The sequence below is a fragment of the Lissotriton helveticus genome, chromosome 2_1 (genome assembly GCF_964261635.1).
Source record: "Lissotriton helveticus chromosome 2_1, aLisHel1.1, whole genome shotgun sequence".
In the NCBI taxonomy this organism is placed as follows: Eukaryota; Metazoa; Chordata; class Amphibia; order Caudata; family Salamandridae; genus Lissotriton; species Lissotriton helveticus.
In genome coordinates this window covers 31294477-31310942 of record NC_136059.1, presented here as the reverse complement: position 1 = coordinate 31310942, position 16466 = coordinate 31294477, and the positions used below count along the sequence as shown (strand labels likewise).

General features: G+C 45.9%; 1 protein-coding gene across 2 annotated transcripts in view; it reads left to right on the top strand.

Annotated features, from left to right (window-relative positions):
* GBA2 (glucosylceramidase beta 2) overlaps positions 1-16466 on the top strand; it is a 247491-nt gene that overhangs the window by 160077 nt on the left and 70948 nt on the right. For both annotated transcript variants that reach the window (XM_078674424.1, XM_078674425.1), the window contains exons 5-7: positions 2550-2789; positions 4485-4587; positions 9625-9778. In XM_078674424.1, coding sequence (XP_078530550.1) covers positions 2550-2789; positions 4485-4587; positions 9625-9778 — 497 coding nt within the window. The remainder of the gene's footprint in view (positions 1-2549; positions 2790-4484; positions 4588-9624; positions 9779-16466) is intronic.

The following is a 16466-nucleotide window of genomic DNA, read 5'->3' as shown; positions in this document are numbered from 1 at the left end:
TGTATGATTATATAGTGCTAGAATCGACCCCTGGAGGGCTATCTCTGCGCTTAAGCGGAACATGAGGTTGGTGTGTGGCCCCAGCAATGCTAACATGTACAGAAGAGAGTCGTTTTAAGCAGCTTCCTGAATTGTAGGTGCTCTAAACACTGTCTTAGAGGTAGGGGCAGCTTATTCCAGTAGTGAGGGCCAAGATGAGAGAGAGCCCTGGAGTTCTAGACACAACGCCTTTTCAGGTTTATCCTCCCAAACAGTAAGTCCGGGATATTTGGTCTATGATTCTGACCTTTCAGGCCCTGTCCCGGGTTTCAGTCAGGATGACCCTGAGGCTGCTGGGCCTCATGGCCTCCTGCATCCTGCTGGCCGATCATGCCAGGTGGGATATGCAGGCTCTGCAGTGGGACTTTAAGTTCCACTGGGTGCAGCATCAAGGGAATCTGTCCGAATACGTCCAGATCTCGGAGGGCACTGCACGACTATTGCAGTGGTGGCTCATGAACCAGGATTGGCTCAATGGCAGATCACTCTCCCTTCCCCAACCATATCACACAGTGGTGACGGACGCATCCCTTTTGGGATGGGGCGCCCACATGGGAGAGGCTGATAGCAAAGGCCTCTAATCTCTGGTAAAGTCCGGGCTCCACATCAACCTTCTGGAGCTTCATGCGATCTGACTTGCTCTGAAGGCATTCCTTCCTCTGTCCGGGAAGAGTAGTGTAGGTGTTCACGGACAACACCACGGCCGTGTGGTACTACAACAAACAAGGCGGTTGGGGTTGTGGACCCTATGTCAAGAGGCCCTCTGCCTCTGGACATGGCTGGAACATCAGGGCATGTCCCTGGTGGTTCAATTCCAGGCAGGTTCACTGAACGCCAGGGCGGCTAACTCAGCCGCAGGTGCATGATGGATCACGAATGTCGGGCAGCCACATGGGCATCGCTGCACACGTTTACGAAACACTACTGCCTGGACAGCCAACGCCTGAGAGACAGCTTCTTTGGCCGTTCTGTTCTCCAGGACTTTCAGGGTTGGTATTGCGGAGGTATCTATTCTAAGGTAAGGAGTCTGTAACTAACTGTTTCTTTCAGATGAACAAATTACTCCCCTTCGGTAACAATATAGCTGTATGAAACCTAGGTTAGTTATAGATTCCTTACTGCCCCACCCATATTCCCCATTCTGCGAACTGACTTCTAGGGGTAAGGACAACCTTTCAGGGCCCTAGTTTTGTGCACCAGTGGTCAGTGTCTTGCATGGCTCTTTGCTTCTGGCGTGGAAAGCCGTGTGCAGAACTGACATCCGCACCCGAGGGCGGCGTCTAAGTAGCTACTGCGACGTCATCCCGGCGACCACGACGCCACCTTCTGACATGCAGGTGTACTACTGACGGAAAACTTTCCGGATCCAGTCTGACGCCTGGGGGTAATTCTAAGGTAAGGAGTCCATAACTAACCTATGTTTCTTACAGATATATTGTTACCGAAGGTAAGTAACTTGTTCTTCTGAAGATTTGATTCTGGAGTCTGAACACAGGGGTTTCAGTATATCACCGCGTTATTTTTGAGGCCGACCTCTCAATATAGAGACTCATTGTCAGAACTCCAGGGCTCACTTAGCCAACCAAGCGGATGTGATAGGTACAGATGAAAGGTGGACAAGATTTTTAATTTGTGTCAATACCCAGGAATGGGCAATAATTACAGAGAAGTTCACCGTCTTCTCTCACCTCCCGTAACCCCACCGGTCTAATGTTCTTAGGGGGAATAGATAATCATTTGTGGTTTGCTGAGTACCAAAGTTTCTACGTTAACAAGAAATATGGCCATCAGCCATTTTTATAGCCCATTAGTAATTTTGTTCTAAATTCTGCCTCAAATGTGGAAATGCTTCTCTTCAGAGAGACAAAGCCATGAAAGCCATTGATTAGTGGTAAAGTCATGGAAGTCATTAATTAGTGGTAAGGTAATGTAACCCATACCATATTAAGACATAGATTAGTGAGATTAAATTCAGAGTGAGAGTTAGTAAATAGCTAGTAGATGGTACTAGCTTTAGTTCAGTAGATGTGGTGGGAATGCAACTATAGTTGGGGGGGTGAGACATTGGGTGGATTTCGACTGATACTGGACTTAGTTGCACTTATAGTTGGATGGATTGAAGCAGAGACTTTACCGGGTCATGGTTCACTATCATAGACGATGGGAAGTTGGGTGGATTGAGGCAGACGTTCAGGTACATAGTTTAATAGTGTGGGTGATGGGAAGTTGGATGGATTGAGGCAGAGATTATTGGAGTACCTAGTTCAATAGAGTGGGTAAAATGGAAGTTGGGTGGTTTAGGAAGACGTTCAGGTACATTGTTTAATAGTGTGTGTCATGGGACGTTAGGTGGATTGAGGCAGAAGTTCAGGTACATAGTTTAATAGTGTGGGTGAAATGGAAGTTGTGTGGATTGAGGCTAAGACAATACAGGGTAGAGAATTTTTTGTTTCTGTTGAACAATATTCTTCCTCTCAAGACAGACTCTTGACAAGCTCCTTCTTTTCTAGGACACAAGTCTTCCGGTTGGGATTTTTGTCTGGGAGATAGAAAATGGAAATGAAGAAGACATTGACATAACCATCATGTTTACCATGAGGAATGGGGCTGGAACCCAGAGCGACAAAGATGGAGGACACTGGAATGAGCCATTCTGCGTGCAGGAGGAGGGGGAGAAAATCTCTGGTGTTCTTTTGCATCACGTTGCAGCGGTTAACCCATACACCCTGTCTGTATCCGCAAGCTCAAAGGTATGTGGGGCAATGGCTGTGAAAGAAAGAAGAAAATAGCCTGGTGAAAGCGATGATGAGGTCATATGCTGTGACTGGGCAGTTATGGATGCCAAAATGTCTGCGAGGAAGGCCCATGCATAAAAGGAAGGATAGAGTGGAGTTAACTGTTGATGAAAGAAGTAACCTCAGGATAACTGAAATCATTTCTTTGTGTAGATTGTTCTTGGCAGCAGCTTCTGTCAGGGCTGTGCTGCCTGTTAACTGATGTTTGGCTTCACGGTAGGAGAGGTTGTGTTTTTTTACCTGAAGACCAATGGTTGCTCTCTCTGAAAGGCGTTGGCTGTACTTCCTCTGTTGAAAGGTATATGCCGATAGCGGAGCCAGAACATATTGTATGGCACAGGATGGTTGGGTTTATCATTTGGAGGACGACAGAACAATGGCCGAAGCATTAATGCTGAGTTTGCAGAAGGTGGCTGTGTTCTCTCTGGGTGATGGGAATTCTTGGTGCCGAGCTGGGAGTGCTTGGTTGCCAGATGTGGGTATGTTCTCTCACGGTGAAGGGGCGCTTGGTTGCCAGGTGTGGCTGTGTTCTCGCTGGGTGAGGTAATGTTTGGTTGCCAGATGTGGCTGTGTTCTCTTGGTGAGGGGTATGCTTTCTGCAGGGGAGGGAGTGCTTGATTGCCAGATGTGGCTGTGTTTTCTTATGGGTGAGGCGGCAGTTGGTTGCCAGGTGTGACTGTGTTCCCTCTGGGTTAGGGGCGCCTGGTTGCCAGAGGTGACTGTTCTCTGGGTGAGAGGTATGCTTTATGCAGAGTAGGGCATGTTTGGTTGCCAGATGTGGGTGTGTTCTCTGTGGGTGAGGGGGAGGTTTGATGCAGAGCAGGGAGTGCTTAGTTTGCAGAAGGCGGTTGGGCTCTCTCTCGGTGATGGGATTGTTTGATGCAGAGCAGGGAGTGCTTGGTTGACAGATGTGGGTGTGTTCTCAGGATGAGGTGGTGCTTGTTGCCAGATGTGGCTGTGTTCTCCCAGGGGGAGGGGGGTACTTGGTTGACAGATGCGGCTGTGTTGTCTGTGGGTCAGGGAATGTTTGGTTGCCAGATGTGGTTGTGCTCTCTCTCGGTGATGGGAATGCTTGATGCAGAGTAGAGAGTGTGTTGTTGCCAGATGTGCCTGTGTTCTCTCAGGGTGAGGGGCGCTTGGTTGCCAGATTTGGCTGTGTTCTATGTGGCTGAGGGGGATGCTTGATGCAGAGGGCATAGGGCTTTGTTTGCAGAGGTGGCTGTGTTCTTTCTTGGGGGAGGGATATCCTGATGGCAGATCTTGGAATGTTCTGTTATACTAGGTGCTTGTATGTTGTCTACGAGTGAAGTCCTCTTGATAGAACCTGGAGGCGGTGTCTCTATTCTCTCTGAGTGGTAATGGACACAAGATGTATGTGTCTGACATGACCAGCTAGTTATTTTGTTTTAGAAAATAAATTAAATTGGGAGGTTTGAGGATTATAATAAAGCATCACTGTAATCCAAGACCTCATTCATTTGAATGGTAAAGGTTCCAATATATGGATCGAGGCCTGATTTCTAGAAAGATCACATCACCAATTGGAATCTGGCATGAGGCAGAACCATTGGTGCTAGAAGGAAAGAGCTGCCTAAAATACTCTAAAAACTGAAATGTACGTGCTCTAATGCTATTTTTCTTGTCCTGTAGGTCGGCACTGATGTTACCCACTTGACATCCTTCAACCCAGTGGGCCTCGGACATGAGGTGTGGCGAGACCTCATGGAGGACGGTCGTCTCGAGTGTGCCAAAGGTGTGTAAGTAATGACTTGCTTTCACAGATCGCTTGAGGAGAGGATGAAGTAGGTCAAGTTGTCAGTGAAGATGAGAGGTGGCAGTGGTTTAGCAATCGCACCTCGGTAGAACATAACATTTCTGTCGGTACAGTACAATGATGTCAACAAATATTTGGGGCGGTGCTTTTTTGCTATCGTACACTCTACTACTAGAGGTGGGAGCTCACGCTGGACCAATAGATCCAATGTGGACAAACTTGAAAGAAGGAAACCATATCACTCAGGCATTAGTCCAGAGATATACCGTAAGGTCCAAACAGTAAGGACTTGGGTAAAACAAAACTTTTATTACCGGTATCGAGGATTTTGTGATCTTTGGTACATTCACTTATCTTCCGAAACTGGACAAAAGCTTATGCGTGCTTCTTTAAGCAACCACTTTTTCAAGGCTTTGATTAAGATATAGATGTGGCTATAGATTGCATGGGCGAAGACCCATATAGAGTGATGGGTATCAACAGTGATGCTCTGCGAGATGTGACGTATACTGTAATGGATGCAGATTCAAACTGTGGCGGCCTGGTTTGCCTTATGATATCTCTTGATTAATGACGGAGTGATATGGTTCTCTTCTTTGAAGTGGGTCAAGGTGTGGGGGTTTCTTCTCCGTGGAATGCTTCGGCCGTCTGACGCATTCCAACGCCGCTTGGCTCTCTTCTCTTTTTGAAAGATGCCCAAGGCATTCTAATGACATCACTCATTCTTATCTGAGCATTCTAAGCACCGCTACCCTAGGATATCACACACATTCCTGCTCCACTACACATTTTGTAACTTACATATATTGAAAGCAGACAGAAATCCCTAGATACTTAGCAAAGAAGAGAATCACCCAGCAACACCCATGAAGACGGGAGAAGTGGTGCTCGAGACCCTGTACGTGAGCGTTCACCTTTATAGGTCATTGACACTCATCCTTATTTGTTTTTCCAACCATGAGTTCCTTCCTAGCAACGATGGTTCTTTCCATTCACACTCTTCTGTACTTCTCGTTGGCCTTCATCATCGCACTCCTCTTCTCTCTTAGTAGTAGAACTCTTTTTTTTAAACCACATCCTCCTTATTTAACTTTAGAATTCTTAAGTCTTTATATCATTGTTCAATAACATGGTGAACCTCATTGGCTTTGAATACTTGAACCATTCCTGCCTACGTTCAGGATGTATTACTCTCGCCAACCCTTGCGACGTTTGTCTCTTTCCTGCTAACAAACCACTCATTCTGGGCATATATGTTCCCATGGTGTCTGCTCTTCCACTTGTTACTTTGAACTCGGACTTATCCTTGACTCACTCTGTTATTTACCCAAGTCGGGCCCTCAAGTGATTTGGGTTTCCTACCCCTAACACATTTAAATGCCACCCTTCCTGTTCTGGGATGCGAGCTCACCTTGCAGATTTCAGCTTTGATGGGGAGCTCCTTTCTCCAATTCCTTCCATTGATTCTTGCTCCCAGTATTATTTTCTTGAGTACATTATGTAGTCTCTCTATCATCCGATTTACCATTTTCTCCCTACAGTGATCCCAGTTTATCTGCTGCTCTGTCTATCCACGGCTCACTGGGAAAATTCCTTACCACTGTAGGTTGTACTCTGGTGTAGTGGATTTTATCGCACTCAAAACACTTCATGTGGTGCCCAACCAACCTCTTCATTTACATATCCAGATGTGGCTACCATTAGCCCACTCCCGCCTTTCTTTGCTTTTGTAGATGCCCATATGTCCTGATGCTCCTATAATTGTTCTGGTAGATCCATCCTACTTCCCCTAAAGATCAACCACTCTTTTTCGGAAAGTTAATACGGAGCTCCCCAAACCTTTACGCCCTCCTTAGTGTGTTTCGAATTCTTCTTCCATTATTCCTAGACTTTCCTTTTCACATCCTTTAGTACTATATTTGTTGTACTGCTCTCTTCACTCCTCCAATTCTCTCCCCTGAATTCTCAGACGCTGTACTACTATACAATTTCTTCAAAGCCACAAGCATCTTCTTCCTCCTCCTCTCCCCTTCCACCCATATATCCAGAACCCAAAAAGGATTAGTGGTGAATTAGTATAGTGAAATATGAAATTAATTTGAGCGATGAATATGTTAGTCTGTTATTTTGATTGAAAAGGATAGTGTAGGGTTACAAAGGGGAAGTGTTTGCATTTTTATAGTGCTTGCTACCCCTGATGAGGTGGTGATGCATTCTACTCCTAAATCTATTAAAGGATTAGTGTTGGATTAGTATAATTAAATATGAAGTCATTTGAGCAGTGGATATGTTAGTTTGTTATTTGGATTGAAAATGATAGTGGAGGGATAGAGGGAAGGGTTGCATTTATATAGCGCTTCAGATGGTGTTGGTGAAAAACTTTTCTGTTCTTTATCTGTATAAAGAACCCGCCCGTCTTTCTTTGGGGTTCCTATTCATACCATGGTTTAGTGTGAGTAAAACTCCTTCTGCTGCCTCTGTTTGTTTGTTTTCACATAAATAAAAGGAAAGCTAATACACGGTCGAACGACTGAGATCCTGATCGATTGCAGCTGTAGACATGTATCTGGATCGATACCAATTAGAGAAACAGTGCCAATCTGCCCTTCATGCTAGTGAAGAGGCCTTAACCGGGCTTCCACTTGAAAAAGCTCACACATTCTAACACGATGCAATGCATCACTTCAGTTTAGTGTACAGCTAATGTATGATAATGTAGTCTGTGCTGTTAAAACAGACATGATCCACACCCTCAAGCAGTCCGGATACATTTACATGGCTCACAGCACAAACCCAACATGTGACCGTTCCATGCTGATGCTCACATGCTCAGGAAGCGACCACAGACATACAGCTGGCAAAGCGTTGTACAAACATCACTTCTCACACAAACCCCCAAAATAAGATACTAAGAAGCACAGCAGGGTACAAAAGCCATACTGATGTCAACACAGTGTCATTTCATTTAGCAAGCTTTATTCGACGATTGTCATAAAAGCATATAATACATATAAAAACATCTCAATTATTAAATAAATATTATTAAAAATTACAAGTACATGAAAGTGATTGATAATACAACCCTAAAAAGGTACTAAAACAGATTTCACATGCATAGGATTTTTCCCCCAGAAGTTAAAATTAAACTGTCATCAGTTTGTTTCTGATTGTCCAGGCCCAGCCTAGAAATTTGGCCGCAGCTATGCACACGGTCAAATTTGTACTAGTGCGTATTATTCTAACTGCTACCGCTCCACTCCTGGTGCCCAGAAGCCTACACATAGGCCGTAACCAAATTCGCCGAGGGGCTGCGTACACAGGACTTTCGAACAGCAGGTGGCTAATGCTTTCCAAGAAGGCTGAACATGCTGGGCAAGCTACCTTGCCCCCACTAGTCCACCTGTTGGTGAACGCCCCCATTGGGAAGCTCCCAACTCTCATTTGAAAGAAGAGCTTACGGTCTAAGGGCTTTGTGATAGCGTCCCAGAAGGGTTCAAAGCTTGGCCTATCTTTAAAGTCCAAGAACATGCCAGACAAGGAACGGGGAGCAATGTTCCTGAAGGATTTAGAGGCCACGGAATACCAACACAGTGTCATCTAGCGAAACAATCAGCTTGTAGTGAACAAGCAGTCACACTATGGACCGGGAAACAGGGAATCCCTAAGGCTCCTTTACACAGACACAACAAACACTGCAAAGTCTCCACGCGAGCTCTGACATAGTCTCAACCACAGACTTGTGGCACCATCAAGCCAAAAGGAACCATCACTACACACCTTGCAGAACACAAGCATTCTGCCACAAACCAGAGCAGAAAAGCTGGCCACCGTCCCTGAAACCACCATTTACTAGCCGAACCACGCCTCCGGATTCTGCAGTGTGCCAGATTATACACAGAAATGCTTCATAAATCCACTTAATATAACACACCACACAAAGCACATTACAGTTCTGGAAAAAAGGCGGCCTGTCCACTTTCCAAGCATTTACCCGCCGCCTGTCTGTCTTTTGGTCCAAAGTAACCTGCCATTCCACTGAGAATAACCTGTGTTTGTGTGGGATCTGCTGCAAATTAAAGCACTTCTCTTTTAATATAAAGCAATGATAGTCCTTTCAGTTTTACTCCTGTGTCTCCAACACCATTTGAACACATTTGCTGTTCGAGAAGACCTGTAGTGTTTCACCGTGGGTATTTGACCGAAGAATCTATACGAACCCAGATTGTCCAGGCGACAGGGCTCAGATGCGAGGGCCCAACTTTCAGTTGACGTTTGGGAAGAACAACACTTGGTATTTATCGCCATTGCTGACTGTCGGGAAGAGCCACGGTTTATGAGAAGCGAAGCATCTCAAATGGGACTCATACCCAGTAATTATACGGGATATCACACTCTACACTTCTGGATATATGGTTTACGAAGTTTATCATGTGCATTTGTTTAAAATAGAGGTTTAACCATAGCCATGATACAGAGGGCTATATTTGTGCACTAATATAAAAATCAACTGAAGAGGCCTTTTGGGAGATTGTGGGGTGGGGTGGGGGCTGGGCGTATTCCGGGGAGCACCAGGGGGGTTGTCCAGTCTCTGGGAAATGCACTGGGGAAGCCAGGTCCAAAGAACTCTAGCAAAAGCTGAAGTGCCAGCTAAATTAAATATGTTTAATATTGTTTTGGTACATTCAAGTATGTGTCCAGACTGTCTTGCGTCCATGCTCTTCTGATACGTTTGGTGCATAACTTCTGATTGGTTCTGAAGGAAGTTTAAAGAATTTACTTACCAATAGACTTCACTTTGCTTGACCTTGTAGCTACGTATCTGATCTCTTGTTTGTGTATTCTGCCTTAGACCAGTGCCTTGAGACAGTTCTAACTGAAAGTGCTATACAACTATCCAGTGCTCCTTCACTCTGTTCTCTTCCGTTTGTACCATCTGGTTTTTGAGACAACGCAAGGCGATGAACAGACAGATGCTTCATCCCGTGGTTCATTCTGCCTCTTTTCTTGCTTTTACAGGTCCAAGTGCACCCACAAAGAGAGGCGAGATGACTGCAGCTGCGGTCGCTGCGAAATGCACAGTCCCAGCCCGAGGACATGGGACACTAGAGTTCTGTTTAGCCTGGGATATGCCTCGCGTTTATTTTGGGTCACAGGAGAAGGAGCACTTGAGGTACGTGGCAAATGTTTAGATTAAATAGGAGGAATTCCTTTTTGTTTTTTCCCCCCTCTGTAGTCTTCCCAATGGTGCATGAGATGTTCTCAACTCCAGTGACCATACAGGAACTGCCTCCCTGAACCCAGCTTTACATGTTGTAAACTAATGAAGTGCCAAGTCTTTGCCATGAACCGAAGAGTAGACTAGACCCTGAAAACCATTGTGGAGAAACCGCCCCAAAGGTCTTTAAATTGGGGGAAAATAACAAGAAAATGCAGAGCAGAAGTACAGTCCTACTACAGGGAAGAACAGTGGACACGTTTGTAAGAAAGTGGCTCTGTATATAAAGGACCAAAGTAAGATACAGTGTGTATAGAGTCCCCAGAGGTTTGGCAGAGGTTAAAGTTAGATATGACCTTACTCTCTAAAGTGGGCGCTTGGCCGAGCAGTAAGGCAGTATCAGAGGACAGTGTAAAGCATGTGTTGTTCACACTCAGTCAGCAAATGGTCTCACACACTCAAAGACTGAACTCTAGGCAAATTGTTTTGTATCAAAAGATATAGTTGTTTTATGTTAGAACCAACAAGGTATCAAAATATACTTTCTCAGAATGTTACTGTAGTTAAATACTTTTCAAATAGGCAATAGACTTTTTGATTACAATAGTTACAGTTGTTGCAATAGGCAACACAATTTCAAACACAATGATACATTGAGCTCAATGGGAATTTCTAGTTAAATGCAATTAGTTACTGTGTAGATTACTTTTCTAACCACAGGACTGGATCCTAGATTCAGTCCTGGGACATTTCCTGTAAACAGTTAAGTAAAAGCGTTTTGGTGACAGTAGTGATTTTTAAGGAATATTATTGTATTTTAATAGTTGACACTTAAAAACGTTTTCACATAGAATCACCAATGTTATCCTATGAGAGGAAATTCACTTAGCAGGTAAGTAGTGTTATCGTTACTTTTTCTAACTCATTGGTGAATCCTGGATCCAGCACTGGTGTATCTCCTGTAAACAATTGAAAGAATGCGTTTAAGTCATACAGGCGATTTTTAAGGAATATTTGTAGTTTGTGAAAATCGAAACTTAGAAACTTTTCTGGTGGAAACTAGACATTGGATTTCTATGGAAGGAAATTCAAGTTACTGGTAAGTACGGTTAAAATTACTTTTCCGGGTCAGTGCTGGGCTAAAAGATTCAGCACTGGGTTCTCTCCTGATAACGGGTGAGTAAACTGGAATTTGTTGTTCAGCTGATTTTAGATGAATATTTTAAAGTTCCAAAACTCCACACTTAGAAGAATTTCCAAGTGAAACCAGTCAATGTTACCCTATGGAAGAAAAGTGAGTTATCGGCTTTTGGGTAAGTACTCGACTGGCAAAGTTAAGGTTCTGGGCAAAGACTCGGGGGTTTCCCAGGGTCAGGTAGGTACAGTCTTAGCGGCACAGGGGCAGCCGGGTGCAGAGGTAGTTAAGATCAATGTTAGCCTATGGTGGCCAGGAGTCCTTCGGTTGGTGGCTGCTGGCTAGCAGGCCACGTGGCTGTGGGAGCTGGGCTCCTGGTCACTTGCTCATGGCAAATTGGGGAAGTAGTTTAGGACAAAGGTTGCACTGCCAGGGGCACTCAGGTGGCTGGGTGCAGAGTGCTTTTGAGCCGTTGGGCGCTTAATGTTAGCCAATGGAGATCTTGAAAGATGAACAAAGGCTGCAGGCTCAGGGACGGAGATTCTTCAGGAGCGACCAACACTTTGAGGGGTAAGTTTGAATCTTGGATGATAGGAGGCACCCCGGAGTTGGGCACAGGGGGCCGTGGGGCGCCGGGTGCAGGGGTGTCTTTTGACATCAGGAAATCTTACCCTCTGCTGGTCGTAGTTAGAGGGGTCCCTGGTTGTGAGGCTGCAGGCATCGTCTGGGTCGTCGAGGAGGGTCCTTGGGCACTGGATTTCAGATTACAATCGCCAGGGGGACGTCCTCAGGGTCTTTGTCCATTCAGGCACTGGCCGGGCTCGGCGGGAGTGTGCTGGATTCGAGGTTCCTGGCTGGAATCAGGGGTGTTGCTGTTTGAGCAGAACAACTGCTCATGGGAGTCAGTCTTTAAGATGTTCAAGGCAGGCAGGTCCTCCAGGCTTCTCAAGGTTGCTATCCGCCGGAGACGCCGGGATTTAGCAGGAGCAGGTTCAAGGATCAACAGGCCTGTAAGGCTGGGGCCAAGTCAGTTGTTGCTGTCCTGTTATTAGCAGCTGCACAGCAGGTCTTCTTCTTCTTGATCTTCTTTCTTGTTTTCAAATAGGGAACTGAGGAAGGAGGGTTCAGGGTGCCTCTAAATACTAACTTTAGGGGTGTTACAGGTAGGGCAAGGGCAGGGACCAATGGGTCCCTGTCCTGGGGTGAGTACACCCCCTATCCTTCTCCTCTCCTGTGGGAGGGGGCAGGGGCCTAGCTCTGATTGGGTAGGGCTCCCCATCCTCATGATGGCGGTAGCCCGGAGTCGTGCTTCACCTCGCCTCTCCCACCTGAGGGGTGGAGTTGGCACAGGCTGGCACACCCCCTTTCCTCATGGAGGGTTTCCCGCCAGTCTTACCGGCAGAGTGGGGTCAGAACCAGTGGGGGCCAGTTGCTGAGTACAGCAGGTGGCCTAGAGAAGCTCTCAAAGGTGGCATGCCTTTGAAGCTTCCACTGCCCATCCTGGGGGAGGAGACCTAGCACCTCGTTCAGGATGTGCATTGTTTCAGGCCCAGGAGAGCGGGGGGGCTCTCCACCCAGGGTCTGCTGTGTGGCACTCTAGGCAGCCTCTCAGACCAGACGTGGATTGTAGGTTAGGTTCAGGGGGCAGCTCTAAGATGCCAACAGTCGTGCATTTGGCATTAAATCCTACACATCAGTGTGTGTTTAATGTGCTGAGAAGTTTAATACCAAACTTCTCAGTCTTCAGTGTAGCCATGATGGTGCTGTGGAGTTCGTAATGACAACCTCCCAGCACCATATACTCTTAATGGCCTCACTGCACTTACAGTGCCCTGGAGTGGCCCTGAGCACTGTAGCGGCACAGGGCTCATGCACCTGTGCCTACACCACTGGCATAGGGCACCCAGCTAGAGGGGTGACTGATGAATGCCAGGGCAGTTTGTCTGTGTGCATGGCACACAGGGATGTGTGAAGAGACATGCTGAAACAGTACCAGCAAGATGGAAGAAAGCTGTCCAGAAGAGTGCAAAGAGTCTTGTGATCAAGAAGAACAAGAATTGATAATACATCGGTTTCGCCTATTTGATGAATAGAAAACTGTTTTCATCAGTCGTCTTCTGGAAGAAGGAAAGAGCTCCCTGACAAATAACACTGTAATGGATATGATGTGGTGAAGCGATCAGAGCTGCTGACTCAAGACAGGGGGATCCTGGTTCGATTCTCTGCAGCGCAACATTCTGCGATTCTACACAAATCACTTAATCGCTCGGTGATAAATTGTTATATAAATATGCTGCAAAAGTAAAAAGCAAAAAGAGGCAAAACTCTATAAAAAAATACATAGTTCCACTAAAGCAGATGTTAACAGTATTTTGGTGATGGGAAACGGATAAAATAAGCAGACAAGGAACAAGCATTGTTAAATGCAGCAAAATATACTACAGCCAAAAGAAATGGAGGAAAAGTAAGTAGCACGCTCAGGAACCAATGAGAAGCCAGGAAAGAGAGGAGGTGGGAGGCAAGTACCTTTTAACTTTACACTAAAAGCAATATATTTCTCAAGCACAGCGCAAGCACTGTTCAGAAAAAACCTAAAAAAGGATATGCAAGTTGGTGACATACTATCAGAGGGCGAAATTTGCTAAGGAAAGAAAGTTGCACAGTAATTTAATGCAAATGAGACCTTAGCCATCCTTACCAAACACACCCTTCTCTAGCACCGGATCATGGTATGAAGAAAGAAATGAGATGTCTGCACAACTAAGGAGGCAGCTCCACATGGCCCTCGTGTAGGGAAGAGGCCAGAATTCACATTTGGAAAGAATTCTGTGTCACTGCTTAGATGGCACATAGATATCTTGCTCACCCCTTGTTGAACCTTTTTGAGGGTAGAGTCGAGAGTATTGTGCCGGCGCCTTACTCTAGCCAGAACGATTCACTGTAAAACTCATCCTCATCAAATGGCATGAAGTCAATAAAGTGGAAGGCTTGTGCGGTGTCTGCTGTTGCGCAGGAAGTCAGCGAAACGCTGATCCTGAATGGCTAACAGCGCATCTCATTTTAGATTCAGGTATATGCATGCTGGTGCATTGTGAGTAAAGTGCAAGTGCTCACTGCCAGGAGCAAGACTTAAATTGGATTTCAAGGCTTGAAGACAGATTGAGGGTTTGCGATTCATTCTTCTTAGGCGCAGGTTTCTGGCTGTAAAAGGACAGGCCTCTGACACAGTGTTGTTCTCCTCTCATTGCTGCCATGTTCTGCTTCATGATGCGAACTACGGCACATTCTAGGCTAGTCTCCAGAATGATGGACCGAAATCAATGCGGCTCAAAGTAGAGAAATGTTGCACTTTGCCCCACTAAACTATTTCTGTCCCAGACGGCTATACATGTCAAAGATGGCGTTAAGGTGACTTCTTCTTGTTCGACTGACATAAATCAGGATAAAGATAGCCTTCTAGTGGAAAACCTGACCTTAGGAAAAGCCTTGGCAGCTAGCTGATTTGGGACAATGCTCAGCTTTATCCACCTTTACAGCAGTGTTTCATCAGCGCGCCGTGCTAGAGAAGACTGTCAGAGAACAAGAGTAAAAAAATGAACTCCATAATGACGTCTAAAATTCCTAATGGTTACTCTGGTATCTCTGTGGTTATTTGTGCATCCAAGTTAGAAGTGTTGGCACAGCCCAGCTCTGCTTCTCAATGCGATGCTCATCATTGAAACGCTTCTGTGGGTCCAGATATGACGTGGAGCACTTATAAAAACACATTGTGAAACTTATAGCTGCACACATCTTTAGTTAAAGAATCACAGACCAATGAACTTTAAATCCTTTTCAATCACATCAATCAGCCCAAGCTGGAAGAGGATGCAAAAGATGTCAGCATTACATGTAGTCCAGTTATTGCCTTTTTTCCAGTCCCCCATGGAAGACTGGAAAAGCCTATCTGACTCCCATAAGTGAGGTCCTTCTCCTTCACCATGTATGTGACATGTATGGAAGGTGTCAGTGTGAAAAAGTATAGCATGTGGGTTTAATGTGTGTGACTGCACTGTGGGGTGCCAGTCTATTTCACCCTGGACGGTTGTGCTACACAAGATGGTGGTCGCATATGTGCAGTGCTGGCAGTTTCCGCCTCTGTGTATTGTGTCTGCACATACACAGCTCCTGTCCCTGGCACCCATACTTGTCGGGTGGGGAAATAATCAGCCATTTCCCTTTATAACCAGATTTCCCCTGGAACAGCAAAACCCACTCATCCCCATGCTCAGTATTCATGACCAGCCAACACAACAATACCTTTTCAGAGAGGAGACAAACTTCACATCTGAGTTGGTGAAACTGATGTGAGTTTAGGCAGTGGAGCAAGTCCCATGCCCAAATCATTAGGGCATTATCAAGAATTCATGTCCCCTCAAGGTTGAATGGGTGAAAAGAACTTAAAAATGCCATGGACGACTAGGCTGGCTACCAGGGAAGATGACTAGTATCCTCCTCAACCAGTACTTTGCTCATTGTTTCCTCTATAAGACCAGCACAGACCAGTGCTGATAAAAGGGAAACTGAGATCCAGTTAGCCTTGTGAAGAGCTGTCATGCCCTCACCTGGAGAAAGTGACAACTGCTTAAGCAACACTGACTGGTAGGAGAAAATACAGCGGACATTTGCTCAGGAACCAAGCACTCTGACAGCTGCATCAAGGTGATGGCTCTGTCACCATCAGTCATCGAGATGGGTGAGCTTACACCATTCATGACTCACCAGTTGGGTGCCTGTAACTACCTGTTTGAGGCATGTGAGCTGTAGATCACATGCTTTGCATACTCCTGCCATTTAGTGTTGGGTCCGGATATTTGCAACTTGTTTTTCTGCAAAGAAGTCTTTCCAGTCATGAGGTAGGTGACTCCTCCTTGCGGTGATAGTGCGCGTGGGCATTAACTTCATTGTTAGATTGTTTTTTTCCGCCATCGGGTTTGGACGTAAATTGCTGCGCTCCGGTTTGAAATTGTCTTTTGGGTTCCCCTCGGTGCGCAATCCACTTACCCTCGACGATATTGTTTTCGATCGCGTATTTCCATTCCCCGTGCATCGTATTTAATGCAAAGACCTCTTCGATCAGGTAGCTCGTGTAAGACCGTTGGGCCTACCTGCGTCGGTCCGCCTTGCGGTCGATGGAACGGACTCCATTCAAACTCTGTCCTCTGTGCCACGCAACGTTCCTGCGCACCGACTCACATGAAGTGTGCAACTTGTGCTTATCTCTGGAGCACAATGAACAGGACTGCAACACGTGTTAATATTTAGGATTGAATAGAACACTCCGCGACCGTTCAGCTCAACGTTGCGACATGCAGGGCCAGAGCACTGGTTCTATTCCGGACCTCTTTGAAGAAGATTCTGAACAAGAGACCGGTGATGCCATAGGAGCCGAGGAAAAACAAGAGGAGGCTATTCCGGTTTCCGAGTCCGGTGAAGACATCCCCGCAAGGTCAGCATATCGTGAGTACC